Raw genomic sequence first — 26,511 nt, 5'->3', positions numbered from 1 at the left:
CTGATGAGAATTTGAAGTCCCAAACTTATCTGTAGAGCAGCAACTTGGGGAAGATTGGTTTTAAAGCTTTTTAAGCAGCTTTCTGTATCTAATTCATTTTTGTTATAATTACGTTGGGTTTCTTGTATACTGCTTAAAGGCAATTGTAATAAAATTGTGTACAAATTGTTGAACTAAATTTAATATTTTTTTTATCTAGTTTAAAAACTAAATGCTTCAACCTTTTCTTTTCTGATATAGCTTGCCATGAAATTGATGATTCCACTGTTGTTGGTTTAAAGAACTTGCTACTTGGGGCCATACACAAATGCTTAGGAAATGCTGAAGATGCTGTTCAGGTATGTTCCTCTTCTAAAGTCCCTGAACTCCTAACAGCTAGGGAGTTCTTCCAAGTTTATTTTTGATTTGATGCATTAACTGGTTCCGAAGCTAACTGACAAATCAACAGGCCCTACAGGTGAAGATAGTTGCAAGATCTGAGAATATGTTGTCCAGTGTGAAGGTTTCTTTTGTTCTTTGAAATGTCACTGTGTGTTGAATGTGTCAATTTTGTTTTACAGTTCTTTCAACGAGCCCTTAAAGATGAACTGTGCCGCCAAAACAATTTATATATCCAACCCTATGCTTGCTATGAACTTGGCTGTCTCTTGTTAGAAGACCCACAGGTAAACAGTACAGCATACTTTGGAAATGTCTGAATTTACTGCTTCAAAAGAGAAGTAGAGGAAGGTTGCAAGCAATCTGGAATGTGCATTTTCTCTTTCTGGCCTTTCCTAGCGGTGTTATTTTTAACACATGCTCCTGTGTTCTGGGGAGTTGTATTGATCTTATCCTACCAGTTTACTGATTGCCTAACATAATTGCATCAAGTTTACCAGCAGTTTATTGATATGAATCTTGCATTTAATCAGTGCAATAAAATCAATGGTCCATTTGAAATGTCCATTTATTCAGTAATTGCAGCATTGTTGGTGAAAAATGTTTAAATGTTCTGAAATGATATTGTACTGGTAGTACAGGTGATATTCTCAGATGGAGTCAAATGAATTGCATATGGCATTTCAACATATGATCTAGCTCAGGGGTGGAAAACCTTTTCAGCCTGGCGGGCTAGTTCCTGAACTCCATCATCCCCAGCCACTCTGATATTGGTCACATGACATCAGCATGGTGTCAGGTGACCCGTTTCCCCCTTTGCAATGAGGCTTGAGTTCAAGTATCACAATAAAAGGTTAAAGAATACTGCATGAGAAGATATCTAAATTGTGTTGCTGGTCTGTATACATGTAGCATTAGCATGTCAGGAACCTGTAGTTGATGCTATGCCAGTATGGTAGGTAAAGCATAGTGGTCAAATTTTAAAAATTACATTGGCTACATTGAACCCTTGTTGGGTAAGGGTTCTCCGCCTCCCCCTTTTTCCTTTCTTTTGCATGCTCAGCATTACTCTTAAACCAGGCATTAGCTGGCTACGAATGTGGCTTGGAGTCTCTCTTCCTACCCCTACCTCTCCAGCACATTTAGGGTGAAGTGGGAGAGCTGTGGTTAGCATCATGGATGAGATTAGGAGGGAAGGGAAGAGCATCGGTACAGGTAAAGAGAGTGAGGAATGGGTGGCTTGCTGGGTTGCTTAAGCCCTTTTCCAGTAGGGAACACTTGAGTAGTCCAAGCATTATTAACATTTACTTAATGCCTCCCAACTGTGTGTGGTAAAACTTGTGAAGCTAGTAAGAGTGTAAAGATCTAGGCATGTAAAAATTAGAGATCTTCGTACTCTTTCTCTTAATGCTTCATACTGCCCATGCTTCTCTTCATTGCCATATTTAAGGAGAAGGTCTTAAAATAGCTTTTAATTAATGCTTTTCAGACCTGCCTCTTAATTGCTCTCCAGCAAGACTATGGAAAGGCAGCACGAGCTTGTTTTGAACATGAAAAACAGAGATCCACTGGCACATCAATGATGTATCAGTATTTCGTATTTGCCTTTTTATTTGGATCCTTATATGAAGAGGAGGGGATATACAAGGGCTATGCCCCATTTTTGTATACTTAAAAACACACAATGCATGTGGAAGATGGCCTACGAGGTTTACTGCTTCCTAGAAGGAGATTTGGCGGGGCGGGGGAGTCACGTTGCACAAGCAGAAATCCTTGTGCTAATGGGACTCATTAATTGAATATTGCCCACTGTGTGTGCAAATTTGTTCTTCTTTTTAATGAGGAGAGACAGCTGCCAGTTATTTTGAGATACCTAAAAACTTATTGAGTGACGTTATTTATTAAAATTACGTATCTAATTTCTGGTAGTTGGCATTTTGCTAGCCAAACTCATTATTAGAACTTGAATTCTCATTAGACCAGTTAAAGAGGGACATTCAGTGGTGACTAACCAGACCATAGAACAAGTTTCCACTGGTGCAACAAGATGTCCTCTCCTCTCCCCTGCCTACCCCCAAATTTTTCACTGTAGGGTTTGGAAAACCTCCAGAGCAGATTTAAGCAGAGAGTGAAGAAATGAAGAAAGTCCCATAATGTGCCATTGTCTGTCTCCCAAAGTATTATTTTCTTGCATTTGCACACAAATTTCAAAAATGATATTTTGCTTCCTCCTACAGACAGTACCAAGAGGCAAAGCATTACTGCTTCAGGCAAAGGTAAAAAAAAAAGTAAATTAATTGAGCATTATTATTATACAGATGGGGCGTCCTTTCCTTCATGATCTAGCCTGGCTGGACTTGGAGGGTGGCATTGCTAATAGTAATCGTGGGGTGTGAATGGAAACCTTTTATCCTTCCCAGCCTGCATTGCCATTGAGGTTATTGAGCTATGTCCTATAAACAAATAAATGCCATATTCTGTCCTGCGTAGAAGTTACCATGTTTTTTGGTAAACCTGAGTGAGTTAGGCTAATGTATTCGTTTGCTTTTTCATTGCAGGAGGAATTCACAGGGTATGATTTTGAGAACAGATTGCATGTCCGCATACATGCAGCGTTAGCCTCTCTAAAAGAAGTGGTCCCCCAGTGATGGGCAGGATGCCTCAACTCTTTCTTCTCCCTGTTTCTGCACTCAGAGCAAAACTGTTAGGAGGACCAGCTTCTCTACTGAAAACAACCACCAGTGCCAGAGACACCTTTTCAATGACATCTAGAGTTGGTGGCAGAAAAACATTACCATCTTCAATGGTTAAGGGCAAAATTAGCCAAAAAATATTAAGTGTCCTACGGCCTAATCCAGTAGCAATTTCTCTTGCACAAGTCCTAATTGAGTGAGTGGGAGCTAGAAGTTGCCTAACTCCTGGGATAGATATGTGAAGGCCTGGGGCGATGGGGACTGGAAAATTGGGTTAGGTCGTGGAGAGGCAGTTGTTACTCAATTATTCCAGCCCCCACCTCCCACTTGTCTTCATATCTCTACTCTGGGATTCTGTGGGGTTTGTGCTAGAGGACTTCTCCAGGTTTGGAAGCCTTTGCTTTTGAGGTGTGTCTTTTTTGTTTGTTCTTAGACAAGTGGAACATATTTAGCTTGTGATTGTACAAATGAGCCTACAATAAGCACACTTTGACTTCTATAACAACATTGGCTCAGTTTCTGCAAAAAGCTTTTTTCTCTCATTTTGGATAGGTTATTTGTTCTTTTGAAGAGGGATACCAACTGTTCGTTGAAACAGTACTGTGTAATTAATTGTTTGAAACTGTAAATAGGCAGAAATAGATATTATTTTATTCAGAGGCCAACAAAAACAGAGCAGGCCTGGAAAGAATCAAGCCTGGCTCACTCACAGCACAGCAAACCTGCTCATTTAAGTTATATTGATCATCCAAATGCATGTGTAACAGAGCCTACTCCTATATTTATGTTAAATTGTGTGAAGATTTAGAAACTTCTATTTTTCAGCCAAATGTTTATTTTTCAAACCCTTAATAATTGTGTTACAGACATTTTTTATCTGTTTTAAATGGTACTGTTGCCTAGTAGCTTTGCTGTTAACAAGGTGTTTACAAATTATCACTCATATGTTAAATATAATGGGACTTGCCATGTGGCAGTCCAGACCTATGATGTCACTTATCTTTATTCCAGTTTGTTTTAGTGTTTTATTTTTAACAAGTAAGTGTTTTTTTAAAAAAATCAAAAACAACTCAAACACCAATTTTTGGAATAGCAGTTTTCCTAAATACTTGGGAATTGAGTAACTTTGTAGAACTGAAGTACCTTTTTCTTTCAAAGTGGTTAGAGCCTTACTTTCACTCCTGGTATCTAGCTATAAACTTTTATTCTGGCACACTCTGAAAAATGCTTACATTGTTTGTACTTTACCTGACTGACTGGCTCCAACACTTTCTTGGCATATGGAGAGTACAAATTTTTTGGCCCTGATTCAGACCTTGCCATGCTTCTGGTGAACACGTGGAGATAAATATAAGCAGGGGGCTCCACATTTCACCTCCAGCTCTCGCTGATACTCCGTGTGGTGCAGTGCATATAGAGCATTCCCCAACCGGAGCTGCCAAGTATTGACTGGAGCTGTGGGTCAGATTGCCCTACTCTCCCTTTGGCCAGTAAAAAGCACTTCACGACAGCTGAACCTGCTGCCTTCTAAAAAGAGAAGTTGAATGTTTAAAAGATGTAACTACACCTTTACTTTTTAGTAACACTATATGCTGTGAATATTTCTTTGTTATTATTTATTTATTGCTTTGGAGGAGTCCCATTTCTCAATGGATTGACAGCTTATCTGCTTTGGTTTCATTTTGTAGACATGGGATGTTTGCTCTTTTGTTTGCTTTAAATGGCAGGATTTGCCATTCTGTTTCTTGGCTTGGAGATTAAAAAAAACCAAAAACCTGTTGGGATCCTTGCAGTACATTCCTTGGAAGGGCAAGGGGATTGGGAAATTAGCAGCGCTCAAGCAACAAACTGCAGTTGCCTTACAACAAGATTGTTTCACCCTTGGTGGTCATAGAGAATCAATGGGTATCAAGCACAGTAGCAGCATCCTCATCCCTGCATGGTCATGGGATTGGAGGATAAGCTATCAGTGTTGAGCTCATGAAACAGGAGCAGCCATTCTAAAGCTACAAAATTTAACAAAACTTAAAACACATAGTGGGTTGGGAGCTATATGCCTATGTGAAAGCATTTTTGACCCCTGATTGCTTATGAATCTCTCTCTCACACACACAATTTTTCTGCTAGGTTTTTTTAAAATTGGTGTAAGCACTTTACCTTATCTGCAGTTTTTCTTTAGACACGAATTAGTAAATTAAACTAGCTCAGCATCTTAGACTCTTGTAGAAGTTAACTGTTTTAAGTACACCTGTGCCATCTTACATGACTTGAGGATTACACACCAATAAATGCCTGAGCAAAGCTATTAAAGTTAGAAGACTTTTGCATTGGCATGATGGGTTCATAGGAGGGGCTCCTCACAAGTGTCTAGATGATAAATAAAACAGTAGTGACCTGATCATGGGCCTATTGCTGTCGCCAGGTCTGTTTTGAGATGTGCTAATCCTGCAAGCAAAGTAATCTCGCCTTGTATGTTGACAGCGGCTCAGTGCCATCCATGTATTTCCCCCACTCCCACCCCTCTTGTGCACACATAGAAGAAACCTCTATCTTGTAAATGTCAAAGGTATTTTTATATTAGATTATGCCAGTGATGAGAATAATCTCAGCTGTATTTTATGTAATTGGAATAAGTTTTTATACTTTATAGCTCGGAGGCATGGTCTAATAGCAATAACAGAGTAAGCATCTCATTGGTTTAATATATATATATATATATATATATATATATATATATATATATAAAAAATATATTATTAAGAATTTACCAGGTCTGGTATATTTTTGTTGTTGTTGATACCTTATTGCATTATGACGTCCTTCAAGTGAATAACTTGAATTTTTACATGTCACTTTAGATTGTTTACTTTGGTGTGCTATAAATGTCTTTAATTTACAGAACTTGTACTTTAAAAAATATTTCTGCTGAGTAAAATTAAGAACAAGATTTGAGGGTTTTCCCTTCTTTGTAATTACCCTTCAGTTAAGTAGCCTTCTAGTGATAAATATGCATAGTTTTTCAAGGATACCTGGATGTTTATCAAAGTGAATGGTGTAACTTATGGCCAAATTTGATGTGGTGCAGGAGACATGTGGAGGGTTTCCCAATAGCTTTTGTTTAATGCAGTTGCAAGAGCATTAATTTGATCAGAGTTGGAAGGAGGGTGGTGCTTAATCAATACACACAAGCACTTGGGAGAATAAATACTAGGGCTTGTTACCTTTTTCCATTCTGGGCAGAAGGAATTTTGATGAGAGAAAGGATTAAATTCCCCTTCTGCTCTATTCAAATTAGGGTCATATCTAGGCTGGGTCTTTAGGCTTAGTTCTCCTCTGAGGTGGTAGGCCTGTGCTTGGCTTCTTTCAAGAAAGTCTGCAGAAGTGGGCTCACAGGATTAAATGTTCCTCTGTATTTAACAACCACAACACCTCCACCTAGAAGACTAGCTTCTCAGGAAAAGAAGTTTCTAACCTAGAATCCTTCTTCCTAACACCTAGTTTTCTGTGTACAGCTCAGATTGGTTTATCACAGTGAGAACAAAGGCTAAAATGTTCTGGGTTGCCGCCGGAACCTGAATGTTTGTTCTTCATGTTTTAGTTTCTCCAGGTTTTGCAGATTGAGTACTTCTACCATATTCAGCTCAGAACTGATTCATACTTGCATAGAAATATCAGCATACAGAATACATGTGCAGATGTTGGTTGAATGGTGAGCATGCACTTAAAATTGCTGGTTTTCCCTAAATATACCTGGTTACAAGGGTGTGTGATTCTTTCCTTTTAGTTTCCCCTGTGTCTACTGTAGGGAAACCCAGCTGTTTAATAGTACTCATGCCACTCAGTTGATGCACTGCCCATGTCTTGTGTAAGCATAATTCAACCTATGAACTGGGTCTCAGTTGTGGCTTAGACAACAGTATTCCATGTGTGCTGCAAAGACATGTTTCCCATGCAAAATCTGTACTTGTTTACCATTTTTAAAAAATGTTTTCCTTAAAAGATGTATTCACTCCCCCCACCCCCCTGGAGCCAAACACTTTATGTTCTGCCAATAAACTTTCAATGCTTGTTTCTTATATTTACCACATTGGTTCTTAAATAAAATCTGTAGAACATTTTCCTGACTTGACCTCTGTTTTTTAAATGCCATCCTGTTGTATTCCCTCAGCACCTGCATAGATTACATCACTGGCTTAGCCTGGAGGGTTGCTTGATCAAACAAATGTGAAAGGGACAATTGTTGCACAGCAAATAACAGCAGAGTTAATGGAATAGAGGAGCAATTAGTTAAATTGAACAAAATGTGGAAATCAAAAGAAAATTTATATTGAGTTAATTTTTTTGGCTAGCCTAGCTGAGAGAAAATGGAGTGTCCTGGGCTTATAATATGATACAATAATATTTATCAATGAAATTGTACAATTTCACATCTCTCACATGTGAACCATTGCATTGGAAACTGGTTCCCTTCTTTTTCTATTGGAGTGCCAAGACTGCTACAATTAGACTGGAAGCTTTGGAGCATAAGTCACACTCACAATAATTCATGCGGCATAACTTGGATAAATTTTACATGGTATGAACTGGGTATGATTTACATTTGGAAGGGATTTTCCTCTAGATTAAGTTGCCTGGAGGCCTTGGAGTTTGTTTTGTGAGCTGAATTGTGCCACAGGTTGATCTGTGTTGTGCCAAGTGGGTGAATGGTCTTTGTGTGCTTGGTTAAGTTTAGATGGCCTTCGATCTCTTCCAGTGTAATGGTTGCATAAAATCCATTAGACTATGCACAATGTTCGCTACTTCAGTTTGAGAATTTTTCAAAAATCACTTTGTTTAGGTATTCATCATCTTTGTTTAGGTGGTCATCTCAGTTGTATACGGTTTAATCTGTAGTACAGACCTGCAGATAGTTCAGTGCTTTCAAGCCTTAGCTCAAACATAAGATAGGGAAATGCCTGAATAGATCCCAGCATTTTGAAAACATTAGCATTAAAAAAAGGAAACAAAATACACTTGTATTAATTACCTGAGTGTTTGAATAATTCCAGATCTGCAAAGTTCTACTTCGGCTTTCCATGCATATGCAGGCTTTGAAAACCTTTTATCTGCCTATACTCAATTGCTTACTCACTTGACTACTAGCTTTGCCAAGAGTCCACCTGCATTCATTCCCACACTTGTCTTTTACATTCCCCTAAAGTCCTGAGTTACAGAGAATTGGTCCACAATGTTCAAAATCAGAAAATACATAACAAAAACCAGAACACTGTGAAGCCTCAAAAGCTTACATGAACTCCCCAGTGAAGATCTGTGCCTGCTGTGTTTCAGGATCTCTTCACATACATTATTTTCAGGTGCACACAGAAGTCATTGTAGCAAATAAATGTTCGGAAAGCACATGCATCATATAGCTATACTCACAGAAGCGGATGCCAACTGTCCCCTGTTGACTTGCATGCAACTCGTTAATTTGTTACCACAGAGCCTAGGACTTGCTGATCAGAAGGTCGGCGGTTCAAATCCCCGCAACAAGGGGTGAGCTCCCGTTGCTCGGTCCCTGCTCCTGCCAACCTAGCAGTTCGAAAGCACGTCTGGCGGGAAGGTCAACGGTGTTTCCGTGTGCAGCTCTGGTTTGCCAGAAGCGGCTTAGTCATGCTGGCCACATGACCCGGAAGCTGTATGCCGGCTCCCTTGGCCAATAAAGCGAGATGAGCGCCGCAACCACAGAGTCGGCCACGACTGGACCTAATGGTCCGGGGTCTCTTTACCTTTACCTATGGCCCTTGGAAGGCGCTCAAGCAGTGAAATTATACAGATTTAAGGGAGCTAGGGGAGAACTTAATGCTGAATAGCTGAGCTTTTCAGTGCTATATAGCATTTCTTGACACATTGCAAGTGGATTTGAAAAGTCAAACATTTAAGAGACATGTCTCTCGTACTCATTTTCGCATGCCTCGTGTATGTTGTCAATTTGTATGTATGCAGGCATCCATTTTGTTGCTGCTTATTTATAAAGCACCTCCAAAATACTGGAAGGAGAGAGGTATGTGTCTTCATGAGTGTGCAATCTAACATTTGACAGCAGTATGAAGATACATTTTATAAGGGTGGGAGAAGCATGTGTTACAGATTGTAAACCATATTTTCAGACAAAACAGTTTTTAAAAAACAGGTAAACGAGCGCAGCCAGGTCAGTTTCACCTGGAAATGCAAACAGGGAGGGGCATATTAATTCTCTACACTAGATAACTCGTCACGTGTGGAGCTACTGGCGGGTTTTTTATTGTAATAATGACACGCGTTTATGTAACGGCCGTGTAATAACTGCAGCTGGACCCCTGACGCCCTAACCCCCTTCGCGCCTGTTTCAGGGAGGCGCGCGCTCACTCCGAGTTGGCCGCGCTGAGGGGCTTCGCGCGTATATCTAGAGTAGGCCTGGCGAACGTCAGGGCCATCGTCCCCGCCCTTTCCTTAGCGCTGGTCTAACTCGGCCTTTGTGACCTCACAAATGCGTGCGCTCTAGCCCCGCCCACCAGGAGCATCTCGATATAAAAGGTCCGCCGGTCTTCTTCGCCGCTCCAGAGGAGGCTCCGGCAAGGGGCGAGGCGGGAGCTTTGGCGCAGCCGACTAGCGAAGTATTTTTTAAAGAAAGGTCGGGCAGCTTTCGAGCCAGCGGCGGTTTGGCGAGCGAGGGAGCCACCTTGTGGCTGATGAGCAGAACGAGCGGGTTGGATGGGGAGCAAACAAGGAGCCGAGCGAGGGGCGGCTTCCTGCGTGCAGGGCCGCGAAGCTGGGCGAGGGGCGTGCAGGGAAGGGCGTCGGAGTCCGGGCCCGAGGTCTCGGGAGCGGCGCCCTACTACGGCTGGATGCTTTATTTCAGTTGTGGTTACCCTCCCCACAGGGAAGACTCCCAGCACATTTCTCTGCTATTTGTGTCTTATTATGGCATAAACTTCGTGGACCACTTTGTCCACTTCATCAGATTCATATATGTGTGTGTGTGTTTGTGTAGATACACACACATATTTAGGTCTGAGTAGAAATATAGCTGGAAATACAATGCAGGTGTGGTGATAAGGATGTACTTAACTGTTTCGTGAATGTGCATAATTAATACTTTCTGCATTTTATTTCCCTTGCTGACCTCACTTTTTACACCCCCATCCCCCCAAAAATTCCCATATGTATTATGTAACTCAGTATAACACTCCATGCACATGATAGAAGCTGATTCACTATTAAATTTGTTAATCTGTAAGGCATTATAAGAGTCCCTGGACATCTTCCACCTGTTGCTATTTACAGGTGTGATTCAAGTGCATACTTGCAAATTCAGGTGGTGCTTTTTGTGATTCGGAGAGTGATGGGAAAATACCTTGGAAAGTGAGGTGTGTAACCCTTCGCACAAACGTGCAAACAAATCAATAGGAATGCTCAGTAAACAGGTTTGGAAGCAACTTCTGTTGTTTTTGCTGCAGAAGTCGAACACCTCTTGAAATGCTATCTTGTATTGATTTTTGTTAGCTGCCTTGGGAGGGTTTGCCCTAATAGGCAGAATATAAATGCACAAAATGACATCATTCTACAGCTACCCTTGGGGGTGCAAGTAGTTAGCAGTGTGAACTGAGCAAAGAGGGAGGTGTGGATTGCAGCCTAACATGGCTTCCCCTCCAAAAATTCCCATAAGAAGTCTACACATGCTAAACTTCCTCATTACTGTCCACTAGAGGCCCCAAAAATCACTGAGTAATACCTTCCATGTGGCTTGTGGGTAGAAAGTAGTTGTGTAGATTGTAGAAAACACCAGTGTCTCTTTTCATCCAGTTTCCTTTCTTTACAGTTGTGAAATTGCAGTATTGTCTTCAAGTGGCAACAATGCATACCACAAAGCCCAGGATGGTGGTTCCTTATGGCCTCAAGACTCTACTTGAGGGAGTGAGCAGAGCAGTTCTGAAAGCCAGTCCCTCTAACATTACTGAATTTGCTGCTGTGTATTTCAGGGAACTGATACTTTTCCGAGAAGGTTTGCTTTTCTTCTTTTTTAAGTTAAATACTAGTTTATAGAGCAATTCAGTGACATTTTGGACTAACAGTACTGCCGCAATGGCTCCAATTTATAAATTGTCAGCAAACCACCCCCTCAAGCCTTTGTAAAATCTGATACCCTGAATTAAAATTAATTAGCTTTTCCCACCTTTTCTTTCCAGACCACCCTAATTTAGACATTAAAGACCTGGTGAGAGAGTTTCATATGACTAGAGGTAAGACATGAGCAGCAAAGCAATAGTTCTTGGGGCAAGAACTAGCACAGGCAGATGCATGCCATACATTTAAAGCACAGCCAACACACAGTTAAAGGACATGACTTCCCCCAAAGCATCCTGGGAGTGGTAGTTTGTTAAGGGTCCTGGGAATTGTAGGTTGGGGGGACTACAGTTCCTGAAATTCTTTGGGGAAAGCAGTCTGCTTTAAGTGTGCATTGAATGCACTTTATGGTGTGGATCATTCCTGCCTTCCCTCCCTCTTTTTAAAAGAAATACACTGCAGCCACTGAGGGTGCTATTTGAAGTGGAAACTTGGCATGGGGGAAAAGGGGCTCGCCTCCTCATCCCATTTTCCAACAGAAACTCGCCCCATACCAGAAAATGCAGCTTGGGAAGGGTGCTTTTCACCCTGGAAAATTAAATATCACCAGGAAAATTAAATAAGAAACCCTACTTAAGTGTTACTGAATTAAATACGAAAAGTGCCAAATCAAGCAAAAAATTGATTGTTAACCTTTTAATTGCAGTAAAGATTGTCCTTCCTTGTATTGGGAGGAAATCAGCAATCTTGTGTTTTAGCACATGTGTTTTTAAATCACTAGGAATTGTATGTATGAATAAACTTTAGACAGTATATAGAATATATTGACAGGCATTGTGCAAACTGTATTTCTTTTTAAATGGTAGCCTGCAGTTTTTGTATTAGAATCATCATTTTGGGTTAAAAAGACTTGATATCTCTGTTTAAAGACTATTGAACCGTATTGTTAGTAGCAGGAGTAACAGTTGTTGTTATCAATTGTAGCAATAGAAACCCCTTTTCTGCCACATCAGTCTTCCACTTATATCATAGCCTGAGTCCTGGAATCTCATGCCTTTTAAAATATGCTACACAGCAGAGCCGTTGCTATTTGGGGGGGGGGGACCTAGCCAGTTTTTTCCCCCCTGGGTGAAGCCTTCAGAGGGGCACCATTGAGGTTTCCAGCCTCTGTGTGTGTACACAAATGCACATGGTGTGTGTGCCAAACTGGGTGTTTGACCTGGGTGAAATAAAGCCTCGTTTCGCCCCTGTAAACAGGATCACAGAACTACTGCAATGTGTTATTTTGTCTCCCTCAAAAAGGGATTATAACTGAGGCAGCTAAATTGGATTTAGATAGATCCCCTGTTAAATGGCAATTTGAAGAGACACTGTTTGGGTCAGCAGTCAGGGACGGTGGAAGTTGTGGCCTTCCAGAGGTTGTTTTGATACAACCCCCACCAGCCTCAGACAGCATGGCCAACAGTCAAGGATGGTGGAAGTTCTAGCCCAGCAACATTGGAAGGCCCCACAAAGTTGACTTGTATTTTTGTGGAAAATATGCAACAAATAAGTAGCTGCAGGTTGGGGAAGTTTATTCATGCAGTCACAAAATACCCTGTCCCCAAATATGTCCCTGATCTATGTTGTAAGGCAGAGGTGGCCAGAAGGTAGATCTCTTGAGTGATTCACAGCAGATCCATGAGGATTCTGATGCCCAGTTGTTTAACAATAGCAACAACGAAAAGGTCTCCCCTGCTTTCTAAATTAGGCTGCTGAGTGGATGCGAGAGGAAAACAAGGAGTGAATAGTGCACATGCAACTTGCCAAATGGACATGTGGCCACAGGGGGGCAGCCGCCTCATAGTGGCTATTTAGGGTTATTCGGACTTGAGATCAGGTCAGGTCCATAAGGCCCATTACCACTATTTGGTAATAGTCCAGAAGCAGATGAATTGTTTGAAGTAGAAAGGATCCACTTATGATTTGTAGGAACCTGGGGTTTATAGAAAGTGGTGCTCAGCAGACACCTTCCATAAAGAACACAGCTGCCTAATACTGAATCAGGCCAGTATCTACCTCAGTATTGTTGATACTTGATTAGTACTGTAGTAGCAACTTCCCAGGGTTTTGAATAGAGGTCTTTCCCAGTCCTGCCTGGACTGGAGCAAACAGCGGACCTTGTATATGTATTTGTTCATAAAAAAACACTTGCATATGAAAATTAAATAAAAAATAGCAAAGTGGTTTGTAACAATTACATCTGTACAATTGAAACCATATTAAAAATAAAAATCACAGATCATGAGCTATTACAGGAAGAGGTTTTAAAAAACACTTGCTCTGTCACTGAGCTGTAACCCCTCTTCAAAGGAAATAAGTGGTTTTATGGAAAGGGATTAATGTTGTCTAGGTCATTATGACATTTACTGTTCAGCATTTAAAGTATAAAGTGAAAGTATTTTAAAAATCCAGTCTTTGGGGAATTGCAGAAAACCGGCTCCTATTGTGCAGCCTTGAAATGACAAGTGGACACTATATGACAGTTGAATGTATGGAACAACCTCAACATTTCACAAGCTCCATGTTAGCCATTCATTGAGTCTCCCAGCAATTAATAAATAAGTGTTAAGCTTTTCAAACTGGACTTGGAAGTTGGTGGTTTTAAGCAACTGCAAGTTGGTGGCTTAGAGAGAAAGAGAGAGAGAAAGCGCTTTGAGGAGAAAGCTGTTTAACCTTGTTTCCTGTTCACCCTGCAGTGGAAGGATGGGCAGAAGGGACAGCAGGAGCGGCACAGGTGCCCCGCAAAAGGGCTGACGTGGGAGATGCGTATAGGCCAGAGGTGGACACGACGGCTCCGATGAGTGACGAACCGAAACGGAAGGAGAAATCGACTGACACAGAAGAGGACCAGATAAGTGAAGAACCACGCCGTGAACAGTGCACCAAGACAACCCAGTACCCATCGACCGTGGACGAGTTTGTAGACAGGGCTGGGGACGAAAAGGGAGCTGGGCTCGCCTATGTCCCGGCCGATCCAGCCCAGCTGGCATCCCAGATGCTAGGTAAAGTTGAACCTGTTTCTTCCGAAGCTGAACTGAAGGATGTGGCGGTCTCAGTGCAGACGCTCCCTACCTCATCCCAAAGTGTAGAGAATCTTGCTGCTTCAGTCACAGAGGCCCCGCCACCCTCACCCGCACCGGAACCTGCCCCTGCCCCATCGGAAGTAGCGCCTGCCCCTGCAGAAGAGGAACCGCCTGCCCCCGCAGAACCGGAACCTGCCCCCGCGGAACCGGAACCTGCCCCTGCGGAACCGGAACCTGCCCCCGCAGAACCAGAGCCTGCCCCCGCAGAAGCAGAGCCAGCTGCGCCTGCAGAAGCAGAAGCAGAGCCTGCTGCCCCTGCAGAAGCAGAAGCAGAATCTGCTACCCCTGCAGCTTCTGTACACTCTCTCAGGGCTGGGTCCGCCACTCAAAGTCACACCTCTGCTCCTGGGGAGGTAGTTACCTCAGGCAGTCAGGCTGAGCAGCCACCTGCCGACTTAGCAGATCCAGATTCCTCAGACCCCTTGCTGGAAGAACAGCCGCCCCCGCCACCACCACCACCTCCTCCTCCTGATAAAGACCCATTGCAGGCTGAATCTTGTTCAAGTGAAATTGAGCTCACATCAGACATACAGCTCACCCCCATGTGTGATGATGATCCCAATGCTGGTGGAGAGCCCCAACCACCACCGTATGTAGAGCAGTTTCCGCAGCAGATAGTAATTCCTTTCGTAGACACTGTAGCATGTCTCTTTAATCCGCTGATGGCTTCGCAGAATGCAGGTCAGTTTGCTAGTATTCTAGATCCATCTGCAGATGATGCAGAATGTGACCCTGACAGGATGGATACTGCAGAGGAACTGAGTTCAGCTGATCCAGGTTTTATTATGTCAGGTAAGAAAGTCAAGATATTTCTGAAAGCTGCCTATTCCATGTTGTAGTGATATTATTGCTCCATAATCAACAGATGGCTCCATCTCCTCAAATGCACTTGTGCCCATAGCTCAGCTGAGACTGAGGTCACACCCACACTGTACATTAAAAGCACATGGCTCCCCCAACAAAGCATACTGGGAACTGCAGTTTACCTCTCACAGAGCCCCCAGCACCCTTAAACTACAATTCCCAGGACTTTGTGGGGGAAGCCATGTGCTTTAAATGAATGGTGTGGTTGTGACCCCAAAGGCCTTGTGCTGGTACAGTGCCTTGATGACTGGAGCTTTAATTATTTAAATGCAAGTATCTATGGCAGTGCAATGTTGAGATAAGTGATTGGTCACTTTTGCTTTTAGGGAGTTACAGAGCCCACAGCACCTAACTGGAATGTGCATGTCTGGAATTTTTGCCTCTGTTTTTTTCCAGGTGCATGGTTGATTGTGAGTAGGCCCCAAAACGTACCTTGCATGAATGCCAGCTGCCCCAATTTTCTGCTCAAGTCTTGTATCATTTCCTACAAGCAGACTGGGCAGGAGCAGGATGACATTCAGCGGGGAGTTAGGCCAATGCCTTTTGGCCCTTCTTTAAACCATGATTAGCCCCTCTCACAATAGACTATGCATCTTGAATCAAAATTACACACATGCTCACAGCGGTTAACAGAAAGTGATGTGGGTGACTGTGGCTTCAGGTTGTGTTTTTTAAAAAACGAACTAGTATTCAGATGCTCAGCCATGGCACTGCTTAGGTTTTTGCATTTAAAAGAAATGGTGGTGGTTGCCTGGGCTGTCCCATTAGGTCTGGTCTTCTCCAGATTGTTGACAGAGAGGGGACTAATCGCTTCTTGCTGAGAACTGCAGATCTTGCTGCAGCTGGAGGATTGGCTTCCCATGGCGACACTGTTTCCTCTCATTCTCTGCTCTCCCTCCGTGAGAAGTGTGTAGCCCACTCCTGTTCTCGAGCTGGAGAAGCTCTCCTAGCACCTTTCCCATGGCCTTGGTGTGCCCTGTGATGGCGCACTATTCCCTAGAGTCACTTCCCATTAGAGAGGTATAGGTAGGTAAGGTCTGGAAGCATCTTACAGAAGAGAGAATGCCGAAGGGGACAGGGGTTAGAGGAACACAAAGGGTTGGCATGGCTGGACAGGACTTGTGGTCGAGGAGACACTTTCAACCCATTATCTTTGGGTCACCCATACGAAAACAGTATCCTTACAACCAACAGAAGTACCTAATGACACAAATTGCCCCCCAAAGTTGTGAATCTGATACTTTGGATTTATTTCGAAAATTATGAGAACCGGTTCTTCTGCTGTTCTCCATTTCAGCCATGCCAAGGTCCTCCCTTTTGCCTTCAGGGATTCTCTCCTCTCTGTAACATCCTTTCTCTGTGGCATAAAGTTGTGGGTAAGGCTATGCAATGTGACTGCAGTTCGTACATCCTACTAGATGGTCTTTCATGCCAGCAAATTTTCTTTAAATTTTTATTTTATAGCCATGGCAACAAGCGAACCAGGACAACCACCACCATATTCTAATGTGTGGACTCTCTATTGTCTAACTGATATGCATCAACAAGGTCGCAAGTCACCACCACCTCCACCACCCCTTCCACCTGTTGGAACTGGTGCTCCTGTTCCCCAGGCAACCCTATTCATATCTAGTGGTAAGGACCAGCCGCAGTATCTACAGCCGCAGATGCTACAACAAGGCCAACCACCACAAGTGTCCTCTCCAACTTATGTGATGATGGAAGAAGGGAAGAAGGGAAATGCACCACCTTTCATTTTAGTGGGCTCTTCTGTTCAGAATAAACAGGACTGGAAACCCATCCCTGGCCATGCTGTCCTTGCACAGCAGGATACTGGCGGGACTGTGAGGAGGTTCGCTACAATACCCGTACCAGTTGCCAGGGCAGCAGATCCGAAAATGGCCAATCCCAATTTTAACTCCACACAGGATAGCGGCAGGCCTCCAACTCCAGTTTTTCTTTCAGTTGCCATACCACTGGAAGATGTGATGAATGGGAAGAAGGGCTCAGGAGCTGGGGATAAAGCACCCTTTGCAGGCAGCTATGGTATAGCAGGAGAGATCACATTTACTACTGCCTCTGTGCGCAGGACAGAATAGCAAAAGGGTAAGTAGATCAGTTCACTTTGTTTATTTTTTTAATGGTTGGTTGGTTGGTTGTAGAGATGTATTCTGTAGTGGGCTACATTTCTAATATGCTGCAGCCATTCTGGGATCAGAAAGTTTTCTTCCAAGGTTGCAAACCGGCGGGGTGGGTGTGTGTGTGTGTGTGTGTGTGTCCCTAACCCCAAATTTATTTTATGCATTTCCCTCTAGAGAAGAAGCTGTACCATTTTCATATTGGGAACAGTGAAAAATAAAGAGTAGACAAGTAGTTTATTTTTTAAGGGTTGTGAGCTGCTGAAAACGGGACACTAAAATAATGTTGGAATTCTCTGCACACACCTCAGTTGGCAATGACCATAAGCTTTCAACTTGGAACTCAAATCCTACTGATTTCAGTGGAATGTATTCCCAGGTGATGGCTCTGATGCAAAAGTTTGTGCTTAGCTTCTGTTTTTTTATGAAACTTAAATTCTGTTCTTTGACTGTTTGGCAGAAAAGTTAAAAGTTTGGAAATTGAATACCCTCCACCTTGCCCCGCAATTCATTGGTAGGACTTTTGTATTCAGAAAAGGATTTGATGCAGGTGTAAAGAAACCTTTGGCCCTCCAGATGTTGCTGAACTACAACTCCCACCAGCCTCAGCAAGCATGGCCAGGGACGATGGGACTTGTAGTGCATGGAGAGAGTGGCTTAGTGCGTAGAGCGGGTAATGGCACATGGAGCACTGTGTTGTGCATATGTCTTCCCTGCCCAGTTATGCACCTGGGACCCTGTTTCCAAGGACATAGTGCTCTGAGCTGTATGAGGGTGCTGATGCCATTTACATCTTAATTGGTTTGGTGAGTGTGTCCCTTTTTCAGAGATGCAGTGGCAAATCAAGTGTTGTTCATAGAAGGTTTAAAAAATACTCAACAAATGAATGAAGGGATATTGCTGATTTCCTTTGGAATGTGCATTTGGCCAGTTTCTGAGAAACGGGTTTGAAGCTTGTGAGCCCCCTCACTGAATCTGTTGTCATTTGCTTTCTTTTTCCTTCATGTGCATTGTTCGTTATTGGAGACTAAGTTTGGGTTAGAAATTTGATGAAGGTCCACAGAATACTACTGCAAGTTTTCTACATTGCAGAATTAATGAAGAGCTATCTTTAAAATAGAGGGTGGCATTCAACTAAGTTTTACTCAGAGCAGATCCTTTGAAATTGATGAACATCACTAAATTGGGCCCATTCATTTGAATAAATCTGAGTAAAACTTAGTTGAACGCCACTCAGAGTTATTTTCCAGCTGCTATTGCATGTGAAAGATAAAAGTAGTTTTGTTCTGGTTTTTGTTGCTGTTGAACTGAAAGTATGGAATAGGTTGTGGGTTTTCTAGAGATTTGCTGAGGCATGCAGATCAGTTCCATTCTTTTTTCAACAATCCATGAAATGCTGTCTTTGTTACTTCTGAAAATCTTACCCGGTTTGCCTTTGCTTTGATGCTTTAGAACCGCTGCTCTGTATTAAGGGTGACAACCAACAATGTCAGCCTGCTTGTGGAACAGATGTCCAGTTCTGACACAGGCCTTACCCATCCACTCCCACCCTTACTCCTCACATGATGTTGGATGTTGTCTAGTGTATTGTTTAAAAGAACGCATGTCATGGTGTTGAGGGCCAATTACTCAGTGTATCAGGGTGTATGAGAATAGCCAAACAGGGAGGGGGAGATAGTAGACTTAAATAAAATCGGGGATGATCTGGGGTTTGTCAAAGTGCTGGTGTTGTAAAATTCCAGTGATTAGGAAACAGTAGATCAGTTCCTACAAACTTGGTGTAAATGGGTCAAATGCAACTTTGTTGGCAGCAGATGAGGCCAGCTTCAGCCACAAGGAGCTCAAGAGGTGCTGATGGCTTGGTGGTGTCATTCTAGCCTGGTGGGCCTCATAATGCAGATGTCTTGTACTTAAAACAGCTCTGCAATAGTTACAGTTCTCATCTTCATGAGCTGACCAAGTAGTTAAAGATAGCATAGCCTACAATGGGTGGGTGGAATTCGGTCCTATCGAAAAATTAAACCATGAATAGATGTGACCTGCAAAGATGGGCATAAAGTAAACATACTTTTGGGAGTAGTTCCCAATAACATAGGTCACAAACACACTAGACATTTAAAGCACATGATCTCCCCAAAGAATCTGGAGAACTGTAGACTTCCAATTCCCAACACCCTTAACAAACTACAGTTCCCAAGGTTCTCTTGGGGAAGCCATGTGGTTTAAATCTGCCTTACATGTACTTTCCATATATAGCGTGGCTGTGATGAGAGCTGACAGTTGCATCAGTACAAGGCAGAAAGCCAGGTCAGAATTAAAAATATAGCAGGTAAAATATTTGTAAAAGTGTGCAGTGGTGGCAGCTTTCTGCTAAGGAGAATTTTACATTTGGAAGGGTGAGGCTAGACCACATGACTTGCAGGCAGAATGTCCACAGTTCATTCCGTGGCATCTCTAGCTTGGGTTGTCTAAGAAACCCTGGCAAGCTCCTGACAGTGCAGACAAGGTTGGCAGGGGGCATGCGTAGGTTGGGCTCTACTGGTAGATCTGCAGTTGTTTGACAATGGGAACAACAAAATTCATCTCCCTGATGAAATTAGGAAAAGCCGAGGGGAGGAGGGGGACAGGGTGGATTTTTGTGTAGGACAGCAATTCCATGCCGGAGCTTGGAATTTCATAATTCAATGCCTATTTTCTCATGTTCTTCACATACAGATGTGTGTCAGGTGCAGGCAGGGCTAAAAGCATGGTTCTCTTCCGCAGCCATCACAATTATGTCCCACCTGCAAGTAACACATGAACAGGGTTAAGGCATCTATTAAAACACCATGTAGCTCCTACAGACTTGATGCATTCCCACCTTCGGTGTAGACTGTATCAGTTAGCTGCACCAAAATTATACATAAACATCCATTTCCTTTAATGTAGTAGTTGGAGGTGAAGGACAAATTTCAGGTTCACAGCCTGGCTAAAAGCTTGGATGGGGTGGGGGTGGACAACACAAAAGTAGATAGTGGTACACATTAATGTTTTACTTGTATTCATTAAGGCTCTATAAATGATGGTGATAATGATCATTACTTCTGTTTCTTGCACAGGCTCTGCAGTAATGATAGGCCAGCTTAGAGGGGAACTATTTCTGGGGTTGCCAGAGCACAGCATCCTCCTCCTGCCTTTTCCTCTGTTCTCCACCTCTTTTTTCCATCCTTCCTTCCATCTCTCATCCCCCCTTCCCCGCACTGCTTTCCCACTGTGTTCTCAGGTCCTCCAACCAAAAAAATTATTCTCCCTTCCACCTTCCCAATAACTACATGTATTTACACGATTTTAAATTTCTCCCTCAAAGCGAGACCTGACTGTCTGATCTTTGTAAGCAACTCTAGAAACTTTTTTAGGCTATAGAGATGCTAAAATGCATCATTTTCCTGTCAGTTGTATAGTATTACAGGATAAAAAACCTTCATGCGTCAGAACAGTGGGATTTGTTAAGATTCTTGAAGCACTGGGTTGTATTCACAGGCTAACAAAAAAGCAAAAACTTGATTCAAGATAGATAGAAAAGAGCAATCTTTTCTTTAAAATGGGATAGGGATCAGATTATATGAAAAGGCTTTTCATAGAAGAGCAGGCCCATTCCATCTAATCCAGCATCCCTGGATTCCCCCCAATGGAAACCAGGTTCAAAATAAAGCCCACAAGCAGAGTTTGAGGCTAATAATGCTTTTCTGTTAGTCTCTATCAGCCTATTCAGAGACAGACTGCCTCTGAACCTGGAGAAAGAAAGATATCCCAATTGATAGCTGTATGGAACATCCAGTTAGAGGCAGGCTAGCTCTTGCGTAAGCTGGCATTGTGGAAGGGGGTTTTAGTCTCAAATCCTACACCTTCATTGCATGATGAGCTGCGTGAAGAAGTCATTTCTAAGAATCACAAAAACTTTTAAATTATTTTGAAAAGTTATAAAAAAGTTTGATTCTGTGTCTACTCAGAAGTCCTACTAAATCCAATGGGACTTACTCCCAGGTATGGCTGTAGCCTTAATTTCCTATTTGCTACGTATAGTTCAGAAGAGGTTAGGAGGTTAGGAAGATGCTGTGCCTTAGCTTCCTGTTCCCATTTGGTAGGACCATGACATCTGTGGAAATCAGGTCTCTCTCCCTACCTGTGTGCCCCTTCTGGTTGGCACTGGTTGCAATGTTTCAGCTGGAAACAGGGAGCACCAAACTACTGTAATTGTAATTCTTTCTCCTGGCACATTTCCACTTGTGCACAACTGATTGTACTTTAAAAAACAGAGTTAATAGAATCCCTGCTGTCTGTCATGGCAGATAGGATTGTGAATCACTTGCACAAAGGAAATAATTCTGAAGTTGGAGAGACTAACATCAGCAAGGGCTTACTAAATCTCTGACTCTCTCCAAGCAGCCCTTGCATGTCAACAAAAGCCTCCAGAATTTGCTCTTCTCTGCTCCCCCATAATCTCATTTTCATCCCACATGTATTTGCCATACTGGCTGTCTATAGGTCTATAGAGTCTGGTCCCCGAATACATCTCTCTGTATCTACTACCCTTGGAGTTAAAGATCTGTGGAGGAGGTCTTGCTTCTGATGACCCAAGACAGGGCATTCTCTGCTACTGTGCCCCATTTGTGGAACTTCTGCTAGAAATGAGATAGTCCTCTGTTTTACCACTTTTTCATCACCCAGCGGATATGCTGTTTTGTTTCTGTAGTGGAGTAGAGCTGAGATCCACTATGTTTGTCATGACCATGTTTGATTGTAGATTGCAGCAGAGATTGTTTTTAATGCACATGTGATGAAAGCAAACATACAGCTGAGGGTGGGGGGTGCTACAGGTTAGCCACCCCCTTAAGAGGATCGGAAATGAGTTGCAGAGTCATGGTGCCCTCGCTCTGCTCTTGCATGCTGCTGCTCTTTCAAGGTTCTTGTTCAGCACCAGTCAGTTTGCTGTGACACCTGAATCAGCAAAACATTGTTCGCACACGGCCTCAAAGCCGAAATTGGAAACCTATTTCAAACTGTAGTTTCCAATTTCTTGCTGCAAGGAAGGCCACAGAGCACATGCTTTGCTGGTTATAGTTCAGATGCTCAAACCACTGATTTCTCTAGTTAAAAGAACTTGGTTTGTAGGGCTGGGAACGACCTCTGGCTGAGATTGTTTGAGAGTTGCTGTCAGATTAGAATGCACTGAGTTAAGAGTCCTTATCCCTTTCTGCAAGACAATGTGGTAGAGCGTATGCACCGATGTTTTGCTACTGCCATGAACAAAAAATGCTAAATTCACTGAGTAAACCTTTTTCCCTCCCAGATTGAGAAGAGGTGCTGTTCAACATTTCACCCCAGAATGGAAACCTGCATCTTTAATTAGAAATTGATTAACTAATACACGCAATAAAGCAATGCAAGCGCTCTTATCTAAAGACTGTTTTTTAAAAAGCATTGGTATTTAGTTTTAAGACTAGTAATCAAGGAGTAGTGAACTAAAATCGGGACACTTTCCTCATTTTGACCTTTGATCTATTTGAGAAATTTAAAATGGACTGCTAGGGAAAGAAAGTCAAAATGAACATTGCCTTTCTTATATAGTTCCTAAAGTTCAGGACAATATTCCCTTCCTAGTAAGTTGTTACGCTACTTGGAAGGCCCTTAGTCAGAAGTATTATGACCGGGTAATTGACAAAATACGTTATTCCAGGAAATACAGAATGAGGGCAGGGAGATTCCATGCAACTGCAAAATGAAAACAGACTTTCATATTCTTATATTCTTATGCTGTTTTGTCTCATCCATGGGTTTTTCCATCCCAAAGTGGCAACTAGGAAGCCTCCACCCACAATTTTTGGGTGGACATTAATTGTGGTCATTCTGGCAATTCCGAGGGCTCAAGAAAGAGAGGCAGGCCAAGCTCTTATTTCAGGTTGGACTTTGGATATATAGAGAAGCAGCAGTACTCACTGCTTCTTTGTAGTTCTAAAGCCCATACTTAAGAAAGAGGCTAATAATTTCCCTCTCTCCAAGTTCCCTGGTATGGCAAAAGACTTTACGAAAGTTTAGGGGCCCCATCTCTCCTGCCCAACACAAAGTGTCCTTTCCCACCTCAAAATTATACAATTATACATACAGCCTTTGCTGTATGCTAGACAACCTGGGGCAGTAATACAGTTGTGGGTTACCGTTGGCCCTCCAAATAGGCCCATTTCGACTAACATGCTCTCACCTCCCCCTCCCCCCCCCAACAGCAGTGTGGCGGGAAGATAAATAGGACTTCCATAAAATTGCGGAAATTGGGATAACTAATCTCATTCATTTTACTATCTTAACTATTCAACCACCACTATGCTTTAGGGTGAACTGATTCAATAAACATTTTGCAAACCTTAAAAAAACCCACCCTTTCCTGGTTTGATACCCCACCTCCCTGAATGCAATAAAGAAATTCTGGCCATGAGGCAGTTTAAAGTCTTTATTAATAGCAATTAAATTATTCAGTTAACACTATACTTCCAAACAGCAATTAAATTATACAAGAGCAGCAAGCCCTCTGGAATTTATGTACTCCGTTTTATACAAATATATAATGCCATAAAGTTTAATGTACCCCAAACAAAGGGGTAAATCTGCTGTGTACAGTAGTTTCAGAGCTGCCTTGCTGGCTTTGAAATGCGCACAACTTCCTTTGAGAGTTTGCTTCTGACAGCAAATACCCAGAGACATTTGAAATATCCATGCTGTTGCTTAGAACCAGTTCCTCCCACCTATGATAGTGCTGAGCACATCTTAAGTGCATTGCAGATTAAAAAAAAAAAATACTTCATTTTAGTTAAACTTTTAAAGATTTAAATGGCTCTTAATTCCATAAAGATTTGAGCATGGTAATAAAAGTTGTAAGAGCAAATTCAAAACACTGCACTAAACATGGAATAGACATTTCTGAGTATTTTATACCAGTTAATCCTACTTAGTATTCTGGAGATGAATGGGAAGAAGGGCAGGCTGGTGCAGAGAGAGTAACATTTTGAGGCTAATAATCTATAATCCAGTATTTTATGAAGTAATGGAACGTCACTTTTAGAAAGTTGAGTAATTCTTCTCAAGAGTGGCATGCCCTTCTCTGCCTCCAAGCCATGGTAGTATTGCATTTCCCGAGTGTGCTTTTGATATTTGTTTCATAAGAGGCTTCAAATTTCCATTATGTGAGCAGATTATCACTGACCAAAGAGAAAGACAGAAAACCCAAAGGGTTTCTATTTTCTATTTGACCTGGGTGGGACAGAACATGAGTTGCACTGTTTCTTCAGCAAATATAGGTAGTGCTCTTTCTCCCTGTAACGGATGTGGTGTATGCATATTATACATGGTTGAATATAGGGGAGTGGACAAAATCTCCTCCCAATAATCTTGTGCTACCATAATTGCTGCAGAAGCTGCTGAATATAGTACATTCAATTAAAATTCAGAGTTGTTGTTTTTTCTCTAAGAGTACAGGAACAAAGGAAAACACTGAAAACTGATTAAGACTTGTTTGTGTTAGTCTCGGACTTCCCGATGCAGTTTAATAAATATCAGGCAAGCTGAAATAGTTTCTGTCCCAGTAGTTCCCAGAGTAAAGCCAGTCATGCCCACTGGTGTATGGATTCAGCCCTTGATGGAACCACCTGAAAAGGAGGGAGAAAGGTCACATGCTTTTGAACATTGTATCTATATTCCAGTCAATGTATGTTTGAGCTGCCATATATATTCTAGAAACAATGGAAGTTCTATACAATTATCTTCCTCGCTATCTACTTGAGCCACTGTTTCCCCTGCTTACTATGTTTTGATCCAACCGAGAGAAAGGGAAAATTAATTATGTTTATCACTGAGTGAGAAATACAATTAGGAGGCAACTGTTCTGTGGCCTCATTTCAGGGATGGCTCCAAGTATTTTGTTCGTTCCTTTAGGGAGAGAGCTCTCAGCCAGAAGACTATAGTGGGCTGGCCAGCTTTCCTTCCTTCCTGCCAGCCTTCCTTTCCACTCCCATGCACCTGCTCAGAGGGCATGGAGACAACAGGCTCATGTCAGGACACATGACAACTGGCTAATTATGTGATCCTGGAAGCTAGTCCTCCTTTTGCAGGTTAGTTACATGCATATCAGTCCAGCTTTCAAAATTTAACAACCAGCAAATTTAATTGAAGCAAGCACCCAAAACAGCCCCGGAAAGAGAGGTGAGCTTCAGTTTCTTATCTCGCTGTGAAAAGGGTAAAACAAAACAAAACAAAACAAAACCAGACACTGCTTTTTTTGAGAAGGTGACAGGAGGTAGGTAGCACTGTCGCTGCAACACTCTAGCCATCTTGCAATGGACCTTCATCAATGACTCAGTTTAGCATAGAAAGATAATACATAAGCCCCAGTTTATGAAGCCAAGAACAAGTGCTGGGACCAAGTGCTCCTCCCACCTCCTTGTGTGCTAGCCCTGCCATTTATTCCTGGCTTGTACTAAGGCACAGTTCTGCAGCTGGAACACAAGGGAGACTGGCATAATACAAGCCAAGAATGAAGCAATGCACATCAGGGGAGTTGCATGGCAGGACACTTCTTAAAGCTGGAAAAGACTGTCCAAACTGGTCCAATAAGCGTTAGGGTGCTAGGAATAGGCAGAAGTGAGTACATACATACATACTGCAAATAATCCAATATAAATTGTTGGGTACATTTACTATTCTACCGCACCTTGTGCAAACTGAGTTTATATGATCATTTTAACAGGGAAGAAAAGTTGACAGTGAGTTTTAACACTATTATCCCTCCTCTGGTGAAGAATTACTGTATAGACAAACCCACATCCATGTTTTGAAAGTTAGGTTTTGATTGTACTTCACAAAATTTGACAAATTGATGTATTAAAAAGAATTGACAGGTAAGGAGAGAATCATCATACGGAGATTAAAATTATTTCCATGATGGTATAAACTCACCCTTAAACTACCAAACAATCTTAAAAATTATGATACTGGAAAAGAATATATGCCTCTGCCTTTCCTTCCCAGGTACATCTTAAGAAACCCTGGACATTAACATTCAAGGTCTATTTAAATATTAAGCATCAGGTTTACCAGAACTGCTAAGAATAACACTCCCCACCCCAAATAAATAAAAACCCAAAATCAGAATAGTCAATTTGGGTAAGTTGGAAAGCCGACAGAATTCTAATAAGAGGACCA

General features: G+C 42.2%; 3 protein-coding genes across 8 annotated transcripts in view; 2 read left to right on the top strand and 1 right to left on the bottom strand.

The window, feature by feature from the left end:
- Positions 1–5,455, top strand: part of TTC39C (tetratricopeptide repeat domain 39C) — a 38,091-nt gene extending 32,636 nt beyond the window's left edge. The window contains exons 11-14 of the mRNA XM_081014446.1: positions 241–338; positions 561–665; positions 2,616–2,654; positions 2,937–5,455. Of these exons, the coding sequence (XP_080870572.1) occupies positions 241–338; positions 561–665; positions 2,616–2,654; positions 2,937–3,026 (332 nt within the window). The 3' untranslated portion in view covers positions 3,027–5,455. The remainder of the gene's footprint in view (positions 1–240; positions 339–560; positions 666–2,615; positions 2,655–2,936) is intronic.
- A 4,016-nt stretch (positions 5,456–9,471) lies between these two features.
- Positions 9,472–22,718, top strand: CABYR (calcium binding tyrosine phosphorylation regulated). Of its 3 annotated transcripts, none has more exons than XM_081014449.1 (6): positions 9,472–9,723; positions 10,912–11,094; positions 11,279–11,332; positions 13,895–14,200; positions 16,610–17,251; positions 22,613–22,718. In XM_081014449.1, exons 2-5 carry the CDS (start codon positions 10,947–10,949, stop codon positions 17,242–17,244), a joined length of 1,143 nt encoding a protein of 380 aa, XP_080870575.1. In that variant the 5' UTR covers positions 9,472–9,723; positions 10,912–10,946; the 3' UTR covers positions 17,245–17,251; positions 22,613–22,718. The 3 variants fall into 3 exon arrangements, with proteins under 3 accessions (XP_080870575.1, XP_080870574.1, XP_080870573.1); XM_081014448.1 differs by having other exon boundaries at positions 9,475–9,706; positions 13,895–15,073; positions 17,111–17,251; XM_081014447.1 differs by having other exon boundaries at positions 9,476–9,723; positions 13,895–15,073; positions 17,111–17,251.
- A 1,035-nt stretch (positions 22,719–23,753) lies between these two features.
- OSBPL1A (oxysterol binding protein like 1A) overlaps positions 23,754–26,511 on the bottom strand; it is a 152,867-nt gene continuing 150,109 nt past the window's right edge. For all 4 annotated transcript variants that reach the window (XM_081014405.1, XM_081014408.1, XM_081014407.1 and 1 more), the window contains one exon: positions 23,754–24,959. In XM_081014405.1, the coding sequence (XP_080870531.1) occupies positions 24,857–24,959 (103 nt within the window). In that variant the 3' untranslated portion in view covers positions 23,754–24,856. The remainder of the gene's footprint in view (positions 24,960–26,511) is intronic.

Source organism: Podarcis pityusensis (genome assembly GCF_964106645.2).
Source record: "Podarcis pityusensis genome assembly, chromosome: 7".
Classification (NCBI taxonomy): Eukaryota; Metazoa; Chordata; class Lepidosauria; order Squamata; family Lacertidae; genus Podarcis; species Podarcis pityusensis.
Note: the sequence above shows the minus strand (reverse complement) of the source record. Positions and strands in the feature narration are given on the sequence as shown.